Below are 17,162 nucleotides of genomic sequence, written 5' to 3'. Positions count from 1 at the left end.
TTATTATTTTGAGAGAGAGAGAGAGCGCACGCGTGTACATACATGGGGGAGGGACAGAGAGAGAGGGGGAGAGACAATCCCAAGCAGGCTCCATGCTGTCAGCGGAGAGCCTGATGAGGGGCTCAATCTCATGAACAGTGAGATCATGACATGAGCTGAAATCAAGAGTTGGACAAATCGATTTCTTAAGGGGATCAAATAAGCTACAGTTGGCTATAATTTTAAATATGGACAGGAATCTCTGTAACCTTTATCATAGCATTACCCTCATGGATATATGCAATTTCTTTTTAACACCAAACTATGAAGGATATAAGTTTCTAATTCTTCCCACTATATTGATTCAAGAAGTACCAATGAGCTGAGATAATAATGGCTTCCCAAATACAGTCATTACTGGTTTAATATTCATTAAAGGAAGTGAAGAATTAGTTCTGTGGAGGAAAAAAATCCAGTGTTGGAAGAATGTGCCATCAAGGAGACAGAAGACATTCTGTCAATTGTTTGGTCTATGTTGTAACCATCTGAGGTCAGCCTAGGTAGAAAATGGGGAAAAAAGCAGTTACACTGTTCGGAGAAGTAATAAAATCCTCAAAGCTGAAATGAAATTCCATTCTCAAAAAAATGAGTATTTTTTTACAGTGAGACTTTTTACCTTGAGGGACAACTCTAGACCTGTTATGCAGTTTATCTTGAGTAAATACTCATGAATTGCACAGATTATTTCATTAAGAAGAAGGGAAGGAAGTTTCTCCCTTGCAGGGAGAAGAACCAGACAGGAACACTTCTGTTTTGAGCTTCTGATCTGATAAGTCAATTTAAAAAGCAGCTGGGCAGACTAATGAGGATCATCCTGGAAAATATTTGTTGATTTTCTATAGCTTCCCTCTATTTACCTCAAGAGTACATCTGTCTCTTATGGAAAAGAAAGGCGAGAACTGAGAAGGAATAAACTCAAGCAGACTCCAAGTAGAGTCTGAGAATTCCACCCTTTAGCCTGACAATTTCAGGGTGCCAGAGTATTTTCGTGTTACTGAAGAAGGAAGAAATGTCAACAGACAGTACCTGTGGGTGTAGGTTATATTAACATAAGGACAAAACTTAGATACAGGGATAGACTCTTACAGTCTGACTTAATTGTGTACTTAACAAAGATGACTATGTCACATTTGGTTATGAAAACATTAATAAATGTTTTCCTGAGCCTCCTACTACTTATTCAAACTGGCTTAAGGAGGAACATCAATGGAAAAAAAAATCCCTGACATTTTTCCTTTTCATTCCTTTCCCTGGTGAATTTTAAAAGTAGATGTTCTGATGGGGCCAACAGTAAAATACACGACAAATCATTTTTATATGATGGTTAGAGCTAAGTGGAATACACAGGTTCAATTCTTTGTACACATCTTGCTGTGCTCTGTAATTCACCATAGCAACCAAAAGCATTAATTAATGCCGGCAACAAACATTAGAATAAACAGCAGTCAGTTCATGCTGTATATAGATATACAAGGATACCTTGAGAACTCAACCAATTTACACCTTATTTTATTAGAAAAATAAACAAAATATTCTCACATATAGTATTTCTGGAAATCATTACTTCCATACATGAATAAGCTGAGTAGAAAAACTTAAACTTTTGGGGCGCCTGGGTGGCGCAGTCGGTTAAGCCTCCGACTTGAGCCAGGTCACGATCTCGCGGTCCATGAGTTCGAGTCCCGCGTCAGGCTCTGGGCTGATGGCTCAAAGCCTGGAGCCTGTTTCTGATTCTGTGTCTCCCTCTCTCTCTGCCCCTCCCCCATTCATGCTCTGTCTCTCTCTGTCCCAAAAATAAATAAAAGTTGAAAAAAAAAATTAAAAAAAAAAAAAAGAAAAACTTAAACTTTTAAGAGGCAATATTTTATCTACTTTGTGGACCACTGTGTTTATGGCTAAAATTTAATTTTTTGAATACACTTACAGATAGTAAAGATCTTATGAGCATTTACTGGAAAAAAGGCCAATGTTAAAGGACTGCTGCCTTTATAGAAACAAAAATAAACTGCTACAACAAGATTCTACTAAATTTGTGTAAACGTGAAAAAGTACTTCCGTTTTGAATTGACTATGGAATGCATGACCAGATAGCTCCATTTTCTCACCAAATGTTTAAGTTGCTTGTTTTTATCAGGGACAAGAAGCAATTCTGGAGTGAGAAGGAAAAATGAGCCTGTTAAATAGGCTATGTGGGAGTCCCATCTGCAGAAGAAAGATCAAAACTCAATTTGTAGATATGGCTATACTGCCAAACAGGTAAACCATGAATTTAATAGCTAAGGGCTAAAACATTTCTACAAGCGTTCCTGGTTTTGCAAAAAAGTTGTATTCTTGCCACATCTCCTTTGATACTTTCTAATAACAACAAAACCAAGGAGCTCTATCATGATGAGACTTAACTTACATAAAGATGACTAAAATCAATGACTCTTCTCAATGTGATGATCCAAGACAGTGGCTACAACTGAGAATGAGGCCAAGTGGAGGCAAAATACTGTGGACAGTTGATGGCAAACTGTAAAAATCTCAATTTTCTGGGAACATCAACCAATTTTATCCTTTAGTTTAAATTTTCCAACTGTAAATCTTGTCATTTCAACTGTTTTAAATGCCTACATAATAAATTTGACAACATCTATTGGACACCTATTTGTAAAGCACTGTGTTAAATATTGTGAAAAACCCAATATTAATAAAACATAGTTTTTACTTCAAGATTATGATACCTAATGCAATATCTAATGGGAAATATAGGTATGTATACATCTAACTACTGTCTCAACATCCAGAGGTAACCACTATTAACATTTTCTTGTTAATTCTTCAAGAAATATTTACTATATACATAAGCATATATATTACATACATATTATGCATGTCTGTAGCCAAGCAGACTTGTTTATATACACATACGTATATAATCACATTTATGCTTAGATATGTTTTTTTACACAAAAGGGATATTATAGCATCTTGTTTTTCTATCCAATGTATCTTAGAAAGTTTTTGTATTACCCCAAGAAGAGTTACACCATTTTTTAAGAACACATAGCACTGTACTACAATTTAGGTAACAAGTCCTCTACTGATGGATATTTAGCTTGTTTCTGTTTTTCCTTTTTTAAATGTTTATTATTTTTGAGAGAGAGCGAGTGAGTAGGAGAGGGGCAGAGAGAGAGGGGGACAGAAGATCAGAAGCGGGCTCTGTGCTGACAGCAGAGAGCCTGATGCGGGCTCGAACTCACGAACTGCGAGATCAACACCTGAGCTAAATTCCAACACTTAACTGACTTGAGCCATCCAGGCGCCCCTTGTTTTTTTTTTTTTTTTTTTCCTTAAATTATTACAAATAATGTTTTGGTAACTATCCTTGTTTATAGGTGTTTGTGTACTTGCACAATATATCTACATGGAATTGTTCAGTAGGTCTTTTTTTTTTTTTTAATTTGTTTTTGAGACAATGCAAGAGACAGAGTGCAATCAGTGGAGGGGCAGACAGAGGGAAACAAAGAATTTGAAGCAGGCTCCAGGCTCTGAGCTGTCAGCCCAGAGCCTGACACGGGGCTCGAACTCACAAACCGTGAGATCATGACCTGAGCCGAGTCGGATGCTTAACCGACTGAGCCACTCAGGCGCCCCTTCAGTAGGTCTTTTTAAGGCCTCTGTAGTCTTCCTTCTGTTAAGTGGGGCCAGAAAGTGACATAGGGATCTTCTGCGCCCTCCTCTGTTGTGTAACCAACTTCCTTGCCTTCTTCAATGTTTCCATTGACCTAGAGGCTCATGATACAGTTGCAGTGTTTTCTCCTGACCTCTTTTCTTGGTCACTGTCTTATTCCCTAAAGACTTTAGCTCTGATTTATTGTCCTCCTTCTCACTGTTGTTCCTTTCAGGATTTTCAGTGACTTTCATATCAATGTGGATTACTCATCTTCTATCCTGGTCTCCTCATCCAGGATGATCTGTTCTTCCATCCCACATTACCAACATCCATGATTATACACTTGATCTTAACCAAAAGGCCGAGAAGTGATCCAACATCCATGATTATAACACAAACTTTTTCACTACAAGTATGTGCACTGTGAAATCTTGAATCCAAGATCTGTTTCTCCAATAATTACCTCCTTAACTTCTAATTCACTTATACTAATACTTCAACTATAATAATTCTTTGACGTCATCAAGACCTCCAATCCACTCAACAATACTTTATTCACCATCCAATAACCTCCTTCTGTTTTCAGTTCCCCAAATCCTGGTTGGGTCCAGCTATCACCCTTATCCTCATTTATTTATTTAAACTTTATTTTTTAAATTTACATCCAAATTAGTTAGCATATAGTGCAACAATGATTTCAGGAGTAGATTCCCTAATGCCCCCTACCCATTTAGCCCATTCCCCCTCCCACAACCCCTCCAGTAACCCTCTGTTTGTTCTCCATATTTATGAGTCTCTTCTGTTTTGTCCCCCTCCCTGTTTTTATACTGTTTTTGCTTCCCTTCCCTTATGTTCATCTGTTCTGTGTCTTAAAGTCCTCATATGAGTGAAGTCATATGATATTTGTCTTTCTCTGACTAATTTCACTTAGCATAATACCCTCTAGTTCCATCCACGTAGTTGCAAATGGCAAGATTTCATTCTTTTTGATTGCCGAGTAATACTCCATTGTGTGTGTGTGTGTGTGTGTGTGTGTGTGTGTGTATCACATCTTCTTTATCCATGCATCCATCGATGGACATTTGGGCTCTTTCCATACTTTGGCTATTGTTGATAGTGCTGCTATAAACATGGGGGTGCATGTGTTCCTTTGAAACAGCACACCTGTATCCCTTGGATAAATACCTATAGTGCAATTGCTGGGTCATAGGGTGGTTCTATTTTTAATTTTTTGAGGAATCTCCATACTGTTTTCTAGAGTGGCTGCACCAGCTTACATTTCTACTAGCAATGCAAAAGAGATCCTCTTTCTCTGCATCCTCACCAACATCTGTTGTTGCCTGAGTTGTTAACATTAGCCATTCTGACACGTGTGAGGTGGTATGTCATTGTGGTTTTGATTTGTATTTCCCTGATGATGAGTGATGTTGAGCATTTTTTCATGGTCTTCTTTGGAGAAGTGTCTATTCATGTTTTTTTTTTTTTCTATTCATGTCTTTTACCCATTTCTTCATTGGATTATTTGGTTTTTGGGTGTTGAGTTTGAGAAGTTCTTTATAGATTTTGGATATTAACCCTTTATCCAATATGTCATTTGCAAATATCTTCTCCCATTCTGTAAGTTGCCTTTTAGTTTTGCTGATTGTTCCATTGCTGTTCAGAAGCTTTTTATTTTGATGAGGTTCCAATAGTTCATTTTTGCTTTTGTTTCCCTTTCCTCTGGAGATGTGTTGAGTAAGAAGTTGCTGCTGCCAAGATCAAAGAGGTTTTTGCCTGTTTTCTCCTCAAGGATTTTGATGGCTTCCTGTCTTACACTTAGGTCTTTCATCCATTTTGAGTTTATTTTTGTGTATGGTGTAAGAAAGTGGTCTAGGTTCATTCTTCTGCATGTTGCTGTCTAGTTTTCCCAGCACCACATGCTGAAGACACTGTCTTTATTCCACTGGATATTCCTTCCTGCTTTGTCAAAGATTAGTTGGCCATATGTTTCTGGGTAGCCTTATCCTCATTTAATCTAGTATAGCCAAAAGTTGCTGGAGAAAACCACTGGGCTCATGGGCTCTATTTTATTTTATTAATAAAAATTTTTTTAATGCTTATTTATTTTTGGGAGAGACAGAGCATGAGCAAGGCAGGGGGAGGGGCAGAGAGAGACACACACAGAATCTGAAGCAGGCTCCAGGCTCTGAGCTGTCAGCACAGAGCTGGACGCGGGGCTTGAACTCACACACCGTGAGATCATGACCTGAGCTGAAGTTGGATGCTTAACCCACTGAGCCACCCAGGCACCCCTCATGGACTCTATTTTAAATTAATGACCACAAAACTCTAATGGGCACTCAATTTGGCTAGAAGTCCTACTTACATTTCCCTAGTAAATTTTATTCCTATCCTGCAAGTTGAGTTTCACAGTATTTTCTTTTTACCCACTACCTCAGCTGATCACCTGACATCATGTTTTCCTGAGAAAATACAAGCAATCAGATAAGCTGGCCCCATATTCTCACCATCAAAACTGCTTAGAAGAAAAAAAGTACCTCTGCTTCCAAAGGCTCCTCTGCTTATGCTCTGGATTCCCTATAGGCTTCATTTCAGCTCTTCCTCTTTCTCTTCTGTATTTTCTACTTTGCTTAGGATAATTCTTTTTTTTTTTTTTTAATGTTTATTTATTTTTGACAGAGAGAGAGAGACGGAGTGCGAGCAGGGAAGGGGCAGAGAGAGAGGGAGACACAAAGAATCCGAAGCATCTCCAGGCTCTGAGCTGTCAGCACAGAGCCTGACGCGGGGCTCAAACTCACGGACCGTGAGATCATGACCTGAACCAAAGTCGGCCGCTTCACTGACTGAGCCACCCAGGCATGCCTCTTTAGAATAATTCTTATCAGATTCTAATCTCATTAGGAATGCTCTAGCTCTCTTACCCTTGAGCCCACACTCTCTCCATCTACATTTCTCTGACACCTTCATGAAAAAAATTTTTAAAAGTGTTATATACATTTGTTATCTCTATTTTACCTTATATCCCATAACCCTAATTAGGTTTCCAAGCTCACTGAAACTGGGGAATATGTCCCCAAAGACCTTCTTCATGTTGCCAAATCTGATGGATTCTTCACTGTTTTTAGCTTTACCTCTTCAGAAGACTAGACTTGGGTTACCACTTACTTCTTGGTCTTTATGACACCATGCTCTCCTGGTTTTCCTTCTACCTTTCTGTCTCCTCCTCAGTGTCCATTTCTGGCTCCACGTCTTCCACTCAATGCTCAGTCCTGGGCTCTCTTCTTTTCTCTTTCTATGTTCTCTCCCTAAGTGATCTTATATATATTATATCCTGTAGCTTTAAATATTACCAAAACCCTGTTGACTCCCAATTTGGTATCTAACATTTCATCTTGGTTATCTAATTGGCATCTGCAACTTAACAACTTGATTCCTCCCAAAACCTGAGAGTTATTCTTGACTTCTCTTTTACCTTGTCCCATCAATCTACTCCATTAAGTAAGTCCATTGAGTCTCTCTCCCAGCCTCCTATCCAAACCTCTTTCACTCCTTACATGGACTATTAAAACTGCCTCCTAAGTAGTCTCCCTGCTTCTATTTTTGCCTTCAAAAATCTGTTCTCAAAAAAAAAAAAAAAATCCATTCTCATACAAGGTGATCTTTAATAAGTAATTCAGTTCATGTCACTTACATGCTAAGCTCTTCAACAGTTCCCTATGACACTTAAAATTTAAAACCCCTCTTAACCAGGGCCTATAAGACCCTATGTCATGTAGCCCCCATTTATTTTTTCCACTTTTTTCCTCCTTCCTCGCTTTGCTCCAACCATACTGGGCTTCATTCTATTCCATCAACTTGCCAAGTTCTCTCTTCGAGGCCTTTGCCCTGACATTCCCTCTGCTTGGGATGCTTTTTCTCCTAATCATTTTGTGATTAGCTCTGTCTTATAATTCAAAGTTAATCTTAAATATCATTGCCTCAGAGAGGTTCTCTCCATCTAAAGCAGCCCTCCTCACCTCTACAAAGTTACTTTGTAGTTTATTACCCTATTCATTTCCGTAGCACTTGTCTCATTCAAATTATATTCTTTATTTGTTTACTGTCTCTGGCATGTAAGTTCCTTAAGGGCAGGTAACTTGTCTTTCCTGTCACTTCTATTTCCCCAGCATTTACAACAGTTTTTGACATATTGAAGGCACTCAATAAATATTTGTTACATAAAAGGATGGAGCAATTGAATTATTAACTGTATTTGTATTTAGGTAATAGTGACAAATGCTAACAGAGGCTGACAACTCAGAAAGGTGCATTTTGTTGGCAGAATATCATTGTGAGCTTTGTTTGGAAGTGAATCACCCAAATTAGAAAGGTTTGCTGTTATGAACTAATCATACACAATATACTGTTCTGGTGGTATATGGTGTCCCTTTAACAATAAGTAGCTAATTGCTTGTTTGATAATTCTTTTTCTTTTTTAATTTTTTAAAACATTTATTTACTTTTGAGAGAAAGAGAGAGAGACAGAGCCTGAGCAGGGGAGGGGCAGAGAGAGAGGGAGACAGAGAATCTGAAGCAAGCTCCAGGCTCTGAGCTGTCAGCACAGAGACCGATGCAGTGCTCAAACTCATGAACCATGAGATCATGGCCTGAGACGAGGTCAGAGGCTTTACTGACTGAGCACCCAGGCGCTCCTGTTTGATAATTCTTATATGAAATTCATTAAAAAAGTAGTATTTTTACTTTTATCATATTAATTAGAAAGCTATTTAATAGAGTTATACTGTTTTTCTTTTTTGAGAGAGTGAGAGTGCACATGAGTGGGGGAAGGGAGAGGGAGAGAGAGAATCTTAAATTCTATTTTTAATTTAATTTTATATAAAAAATGTTTATTTATTTTGAGAAAGAGACAGAGCAAGAGCGAGCATGCATGCATGGGAGGGAGGGGAAGACAGAATCTCAAGCAGGCTCTGCACTGTCAGCATAGAGCCCAACGAAGGGCTCGATCCCAGGAACCACAAAATCATGGCCCAAGCCGAAGTCTAGGGTCAGATGCTTAACCAACTGAGCCACCCAGGCACCAGAGTTATACTGTTTTTCAGAAAGCCTCTAAGATAGGTGAATAGCTTTAGGCTGGTTTTCATTCTTTCCACTTAGCTGACAGTTCTACATCTTGATGTCAAGGTCCTTAAACATTTTATCTGAATGAATGTATGGTTTGAATTTAGGCCCAGATATTCTGCCTCTCAACCTTGGATTTTTTTAAAAAGATTTTTTTTCTGTTGTTACCAAATTACAGTTTTTATTTTAAAGGAACAAAATGGAAAAAGAATACATTTTATCATATAAAAGAGTTATCTATGTACCTAAAAACATTCTTCTCCTTTCAGAAGTTTATTGTATTTATAAAACACTATTCTTCCAAGACTCTTAGATTATGATTAGCTAAAATAACAGAAGAATTCTATCAATAGTAACAATTCTCACATCAATCTATCCAATAGGGTTCCATTACATATATCAGGCTCTTTATAACATGAAGTTCCAATAGAAAAAATATACAAGAATATAATTTCTAACAATGTAGACTTTGTGTATATTTCAAATTTCAGGTTGGTCTAAGTAAGTTGTTCTGGAGTTTTGTTTTTATTAAAACTAACAAACCACTGGATTAAAACTGCTTCCTTCAGTTAATACCCCCAAAGCAAGCCATCCTTTTCTTCTATGTAACAAATGGCCTTTGCTAATTAGATCTGTTTGTATGCTGGCCACATGTGGCAAAGTCCAGTCCTCCCCCAAAATAGTAACAACCTGCTCTGGATGGCAATCAAGTCGCAAATCTATTTTTGGCTTTAATGTTTGAAAGTCCAAATGTGAAATGCCATGGAACTGAACCTTAAATGGCATAAGTGAAGTCATCTGATATGAAAGGACAGAATACAAGTATTTGGGGTACTCTAAAACACCTGTTTCTTTGTTCCGAAAGAAATAATGTTTCAGGCCTAGCAAGTGAATTTATAGCTAACTTGGACACACATAAAACCAAAATGAATCTCAGAACTGAAACAACAAGGGAGGAGGAGTGGCACAATATAATCTTAATTGTAGTCTCTTACATCACTCTACATTTCCTATTTTCTTAGTGTTTATGGTCTTTATTATGAATATCTTGGTTGTCTTACCTGTCTCTGAGTGTGTTGGGGCCTAGATAAGGGTACAGGTTTTCCTTAAGCTTTCCTTTGATGAGATGGTCCAGGGTCTCATGTAGGAAAGGTTGATGTTGAGTATACACATTTTCTACTCCCTAAGACAGGGAAAGATGGTTCTTATATCATTTTTGGGAAATGTGTAATATAAGAGTTAATAATACTCATCAGAAAAGGACATGCATTCAATAGGTTTTTCATGGGATAGATTCAAATAGGAATTTTAGAAGAATGCTATGGTTAAATCATTAAAAAATTTCTTTTCATCAATCAGAAATGTTCCAATCTCATAAAAATACTGTAATTTAAACCTAGCTATTAAAGAAGAATTTAAAAAAATGGAATGGCTTAAATCCTTTATCATCTCTTCAGTGATTCTCATCCTTTTGTGAAAATGTTATATGACAGGTAGAGCAAATAAAAGGAAAACACGTTTTCCTTTCTAGAAACACTCAGGAAAACAGAAACATTTCAGGAAACCTAAGAAAGGCTTGCAGATTAAAACTAATTTGTTACCATCTTAAGAAAATGGTTTAGTATTCTTAAAAGATCTACAATTGTTTCCTTTATCTTTAACTTCGTTCAAAGAAAAGATACCAAACAAACCTTGAATTATAAACAAATGGAGTAAAATGGCCATAACTAACAGAACTGTCTGTCTTTTTACTCTTGGGTATTTCCTAGAAATATTTCGTTATTCCCTATTTGGCTGTTTGGTCCAATGCTGATGCTGCTCCAATATAGAAAGTATTTGAAGAAAAGGCTTTCAGGAGGATGTCTGCTTTAATTTCATTAAATTGACACAGTACTAAGTCAGCAACAATCCTGAAGTTGCTTTGAAGATTGTATTTATTCGCTCTCAGCTGTAGGGGCTTCAACGGTTTCTCCTTTAGGAAAGCCCAGAGGACATGCCATACCTTCAATCCTTTGAGGAACTGTTTGGTAATAGCCACAGCGTCTTTGGGGCTGAAGAGGTCACTTCCTCTGACCCGTTTACCGCCATATTCAACTATTGCAGACACAAGCTATAAGGAGAAAAAAAAGAAACTATCTCTTACTGCTTGGGGATGAGGAGACCCATTTCATAAGAAAATACCTTTATTAAGGAAATGAGGACATGAGAGGACAGAATTATACATATTTGTTAAGTAAAACAGTGTAATTCTCCTCTGTCAGAGCTAAGAATGTTACTACCTATTTGGTGGGATTAACATACAGATTTGGTTACCTTTCGATACTTCTCAGAAACACCTTTATTCCTGAGGTCCATCATTAGTCCTGGCAGGCTGTTGCTGCTGTGTCGCTCATAATGTAGAGCATAAAGCATCACTAGGCGGGCAGCGTCAAACTCTGTCACTTTGGGGTTCTGCAGGAGCCTCTTTACATTCTGAAAAAAGAGAGAGCTGACATTTATCTCCCCTTCACTTGAGGCAGGTGTAATATCTTAGATCTAATAACTATTGAATGGCAGTGATGCATCTGAGTTTATGACTAAGATTACCACTATGGCAATGTACAGGTCTAGGTTCGGCCATTGTTTCAACTACAGAAAATTAAATGCCTTTGCCTAAGATATGAAGCAAATAAGAAAAAAATTCCCACTGTAATTGCTTTAGGACAATAGTGAATTGAACAATGGATGGTTCTTCCTTTCTTTCCTTTGATGAGTTGATCTGTGGTCTCAGGTAGGAAGGGTTGCAGTTTCCTTGCTGAAACAAGGAACACACATTACTTGTACCATTTCAGTCAATACAGCTCACAAAGGAACTGACCCGGTGACTTGAACAAGTATGGCCTAGTGTTAGTGATTGACCAGTGACATGGAGATGAGTAGGGGGACTGGGCTTAATCTCCAAGAAGCATCAGATGAACACTATGTCTCAACATGGCTTTCAGATATACAAGTATGTAGAGCACGGGATCTTTAAACGGAACACTTAGGATTTTAAGAGTGCAGGTACTGACAGCAAAGGGAGTTCAACAAAGTCATTTAGGTTTTGCTGATGCTCACATTAAGGGACTTCCCTATAGTATCTATTTATATTTATTATGCAGCAGAATAAATTAATCCAGGCCGATAAATACTTTGTGATCTCCCTCTAAGCATAAGGCACTATGCCAGGCACTGGAGGGGATACAGAGATGAGCTAGACCCAGTTTCTGTCCTCAGTGAGTTCAGACAAGGAGGTGGAGGGGAATGAAACACTTATAGCCTATTCTGCTACAGAGCATTTTCTTGAAAGCACCTTAACTCTATGAGATCATTAAAATATGGGAATAGTGTCAGTTTAACACAGAAGGCATATTGCTTTATGGGTAGTTTTTTGAGTGTTTTAATATTAAGAAAGGAATAGGGACAAGTTTCCTCTTTAAAGACACTATGTTAAGAAAAGGATGTAAATCCTACACAAGTGTTTTCTGCAAGAAGTAGCTGGTTTGTAGCTTTAAGACTGCTGTACATTCCACTGTATTAAGCTATCTGGGGAAAGGGCAAGCGCAAATGAAAAGGATGCAAAGATATTTCTCTGAGTTAAAAAGCAAACAAAACAACAGCCCCAAACTGACAGATATCCTCATATTATATTTTTAATTTTGGTTCAACTAGTTTGTATGAGAAACAAAAGTTTTTGTAACCTTACATTGTGAAGACTAAATCATGAACCCCAGGAAGGAAAGCTACAAAGGATGGGCTGAGTGTATTTATAGGTGCAAATGCCTGTGGAGATTTAATCGTGCTAATATTTTTATTAGGATTGTTATTGTTTTTATTAGGGCTTTGATTACAAAGTTACATAGATTTTTTTAGTTATGCAGATTTTAAGTGACCTGCTTATAACCCTATTTTCCCAGAACACTTGGTTATTTTTATTTTTTTAAGTTTATTTTTGAGAGAGAGAGAGAGAGAGAGAGAGAGAGAGAGAGAGAGAGAAAGTGTGAGTAGGGGAGGGACAGAGTGAGAGGAGAGAGGGAATCCGAAGCAGGTTCTGTGCTGGCAGTGCAGAGCCTGATGTGGGCTTGATCCCATGAACTGTGAGATCATGATCTGAACCAAAATCAAGTGTTGGACACTTAACTGACTGAGCCGCTCAGGTGCCCCAACTGGTTTATTTTTAGTACATGATTTTGCACAGTGGGAGGTTTTTCTGTTATAATACAGAAACAGATATAAAAAGCAAAACAAGAAACAGAAACTGAGAATCAGCGCAATGGGGGGGGGGGGGAAGGGGACACAAAGTGACGAAAAGTACATCTGCTTGCTGAGAAATCAAGAAAGACTTCATGAAGGAGGTGACATTTGCCAAAGGCCTTAAACAATCAGTAAGTGTTGGAATTAGTCTGAGAGACTAAAAGAGGAGATGCTCTTAATGGGAATAAGGAAATCAGAGAAAGAAATGGGTTGGGTTGAAAATCTGGCAAAAGCCTTGATGGGCACTGGGTTCTGAGGACATAGCAACATCCAAATGGAACTTTACAACTTATGAGATGCTTTCACATACCTTATCTTTTTAATACTTCACAACAACCAGGTCTAATGTTTAAGAACTCTTCTGTTCACACCAAAGAGGGACTGTGATGACACGGGGGAATCTCCCAGGTGTCTCCCAAGTAGAATGTTCTCTGGGGAGGATCCCTATTGTTGCTTTTCTGTGTGAAGATTTCACTAGCATCATCTTCAAGGGATCAAAAGGGAAGAAATTTCTCTTCTGTAGACTTAAACCCTGCGGCCATAAGAATTTCCTTGTTTTTTTTTTCTTTTGTGGTACCCTTTCCAGAGCTGTCACAGAATACAGACTACTTAGAATATCTGTTCAAATTTGCCACTAGTTTCTACCATACTACGAAGACATTTCAGAGTACAAATTACCATCAAGTAAGAATAGCCAATTTCATATGTATCTCAATCAACTTAGCATAAGCTTAAAACATCCATCTGCGATCTCTGTTGTCACTTTTCTCATAGGCCAATGTTTCACTCTGTGCCCTTGCAGTCACTGTCTTTTTACCTTAAATCTTCTTAATTTATATACCCTTCAGCAAATCTGAGACACTCAAGTAACTATAAAACCACAGAACTGGTACGGGACAGAGACTGCAGCAATCAGCCTGTACCCTTCCCACTTGCTCCCTTTCTAATTACTTTCACTTGCATCCTGACTCTTGGCTCTTTCCCATTAAAGAATCCACTTCTCTTCCCTGAGATCTGGTGCTGGTATTTAGAGTTCCTGGCTTGACTCTTAGTTCTCCCTTGAGGACATGGGCCAGAATCTGATGCAGGATGACTTGAGTAGACTACTTTGTTTACTTTTGAGCCCTTAGGATGCAACCCATGACTCAGGTCAGTGTTCCAGCTAGACTTATCTATTTCCCATGAGAAGAAACCTGTAGGTACAAGCTCTTTCCTCTCTTTCAGCTGTGTAAGTCCTTGAAGAAGCAGGGCCTTTTTTCTGCCTGGATCCCAGGTTACCCTTTGACTTAATTTTGAACTATTTCACTCATGGCTACTTGACTCATCAACTTGACTGACAGTGGCATACACTATACTGAGATTCCAGAGTACTAACCAGAGAAGAGGAGAAAACATTCTGAGAGACTTCTAATTACATAGAAGGTTATCTGCTACATGGTGGTATTTATATGCTGGAAATACGAGTGAATTACATAATGAACTTCTGGTTTCTCTTTTCTTATTAAATTTTCCATAAGTCTTGAGACTTTCAAGAGAGAAAAGTATACATCACATAATAACAATGGCTGAGTAACGAGAGAAACAAAACTATTGTCCCCTTAAGAAGACAGGATTCAAACATAAAATTCACTGAATTCTAACATTCATACAGGTTTAATGAAGGAATAGGAAAAGAAAAGCAAAAGCACTATCTCTGAAGGTCAAGTTTCAAAAAGTAGCTAATGTTCACTCAAAAAAAATCAATTAAAAAACAATTCTTCTTTTCTGATATTTAAAGATCCTTCCCATTGTTTGGGGCTACTTTTCCATTTTCTTCCACCAAAACTAGGATGACATAACACAACGAGAAAAGTTTTTTATAATGACATAGCTACATGTTAAACCACTGTACAAATCACAGATGAAGTCAACAACTAAAAATAGTCCTTAATTTCTGCTTCAATTTAACCGAAAGAGTAAGAACTCTACCTTGTTATCTCTTTTTTCATCTTAAATCTACTCAATTTCTATACTTTTCAGCAAATCTGAGATACTCAAGTAACTATAAAACTACAAAACTGTAGTAAAATTGTCAATGAATACCATTATAAGCCCGCAGATTAGAATGGCAAGATGAAATTGGCAGAAGCCTTCAACATGCTGATAAAAAAAAAAAAAAATGAGTCTAATCTGTTTGAGAGAACAGTGTTGTGGGACTATAAAGAACTTATTCAGGAAAAATGATAGAAAGTAGGCAGGACCCAATTCCAGTGATTGGTAATACATCTGAGTCAGTATTCTTTTTCTTAATATCTAGTCAATATAAAAATTAGCTTTTGCTGTTCCACACTGTTTCTGAAACACTAGTTAAATGTTGGTTTATACAGAAAAAGATCATTTTTATTCTTAATTGGTGAAAGTAAAATTGTCACCTCAAGGTATCCCAAACAATTTTCTTATGATTTTAATGAGAAGCAGAAAAACCCTTCTGCAATCAGGGAGAGATCTGAGGTGATGAGTAGACTAGAAAACATGTCCTGGATACCACAAAGAAAATAGAATGTATCATCAGATAATAATACTGATAATCCTGACAGTTACCACTTACTAAATGTTGTAAGTACCAGGTACAATATTAAGTGCTTTATATGTACTAGCTCACTGAACCCTCAGAAAAATCTTTAAAGTAAGCACTGTGATTTTTTCCTCAGTTTACAGACAAAAAGACTAAGCCTTAGAGTGGTTATCATTTTCAAACCCAAGCCATCAAAGTCCTAAGCTCTTAGCCACTACTCTATACTGCTTCAAACAGAACTGTCCTCTTCATATTTCTAACAAGCATTTATTGAGTCTTTATACCAGTAATAGGATGATTTGAGATCTCTTACCCAAGGTCAGGAAAGAAGGATATAAAATAGTTCCTCCTTCTTTTTTTTTTTTTAATTTTTTTAACGTTTATTTATTATGGAGAGATAGAGAGACACAGAGCACAAGCAGGGGAGGGGTAGAGAGAGGGGGAGACATAGAATTTGAAGTAGGTACCAGGCTCTGAGCTGAGCTGTCAGCACAGAGCCCGACGTGGGTCTTGATCTCACAAACTGCAAGATCATGACCCAAGCCAAAGTTGGTCGCCCAACCAATTAAGCCATCCAGGTGCCCTGACTAGTTCCTCCTTCTAAATGAAAGCTATGATATGAGACATGGAGTTGGAGGACTGCTTACTTTCTGAAGATGTTTCTCTTCATGGCATGAAAATAAATCTTCCTCACTAATCAAATGAGTCTTTACTGAGGCTATGGATATGTTTCAATGATGTACATTACAGTTTGGTTCCAGTGAAAATTCTTCTAAATCAAATTTTTGTTAGCCTGTAGGATGACTGGTTATAAGTGGAAGCAATTTATAGATTAATTTTTAGCAATATATGAATTTTTTTCCTTCACTATGATATAGTTACTATTCAATAAAGCAAACCCCATTCTACTCAAAAACCTCAATTCATTGCTTCATGATGTATTATCGTCCAAGGTCAAGCCAAGGAATGCTATAACCCATCTAGGGGTCAGGCCCCTGGCATCTACTCATTACCAAACAAAAGCTCCCTTCATAGACTATTTAAATCATGTTGCCAAAGAAGTCTTTTATGGTGGAGGAGTCCAAATCAATTGCTCACTGTAAAACCCTAACAACATGGGCAGGAAAACCTTCAAAGGATAACTTTTTAAGATATAAAGTGGACCACAAATGGAATTCATATTTTAAAGTATCTATTTTTATCTCTTAAAGTGAACAAGAAATAAGATTTCAGGCAAGGAATTATAGTAACCTTGTCCAACTGCTTTCCATATGGTAGAGAGATACAAATAAAGATACTAAAACTGGCTAGTGATTAAGTTTGGTTCTATTGTTTCAAAGAGAAAAATAAAATATAAAGAAACAGAAGGAAATTTATTTATTAAATTTTTTTTTTAATTTGAGAGAGAGCATGCATGAGTGGGGGGAGGGGCAGAGGGGAAAGGGGGGAGAGAGAAAGAAAGAGAGAGAGAGAGAGAGAGAGAGAGAGAATGAATGTTAAGCAGGCTCCATGCTCGGCATG

At 37.6% G+C, this 17,162-nt stretch overlaps 1 protein-coding gene across 4 annotated transcripts in view; it reads right to left on the bottom strand.

The window, feature by feature from the left end:
* The window catches only part of VPS45 (vacuolar protein sorting 45 homolog), a 65,290-nt gene that overhangs the window by 32,220 nt on the left and 15,908 nt on the right, over window positions 1-17,162 (bottom strand). For all 4 annotated transcript variants that reach the window (XM_027056295.2, XM_027056296.2, XM_015084855.3 and 1 more), the window contains exons 11-13: window positions 11,129-11,287; window positions 10,818-10,925; window positions 9,877-9,998 (exon numbers count right to left, since the gene is read on the bottom strand). In XM_027056295.2, coding sequence (XP_026912096.1) covers window positions 9,877-9,998; window positions 10,818-10,925; window positions 11,129-11,287 — 389 coding nt within the window. The remainder of the gene's footprint in view (window positions 1-9,876; window positions 9,999-10,817; window positions 10,926-11,128; window positions 11,288-17,162) is intronic.

This window comes from Acinonyx jubatus, chromosome C1 (genome assembly GCF_027475565.1).
Source record: "Acinonyx jubatus isolate Ajub_Pintada_27869175 chromosome C1, VMU_Ajub_asm_v1.0, whole genome shotgun sequence".
In the NCBI taxonomy this organism is placed as follows: Eukaryota; Metazoa; Chordata; class Mammalia; order Carnivora; family Felidae; genus Acinonyx; species Acinonyx jubatus.
This window is presented reverse-complemented; position numbering and strand designations above follow the sequence as displayed.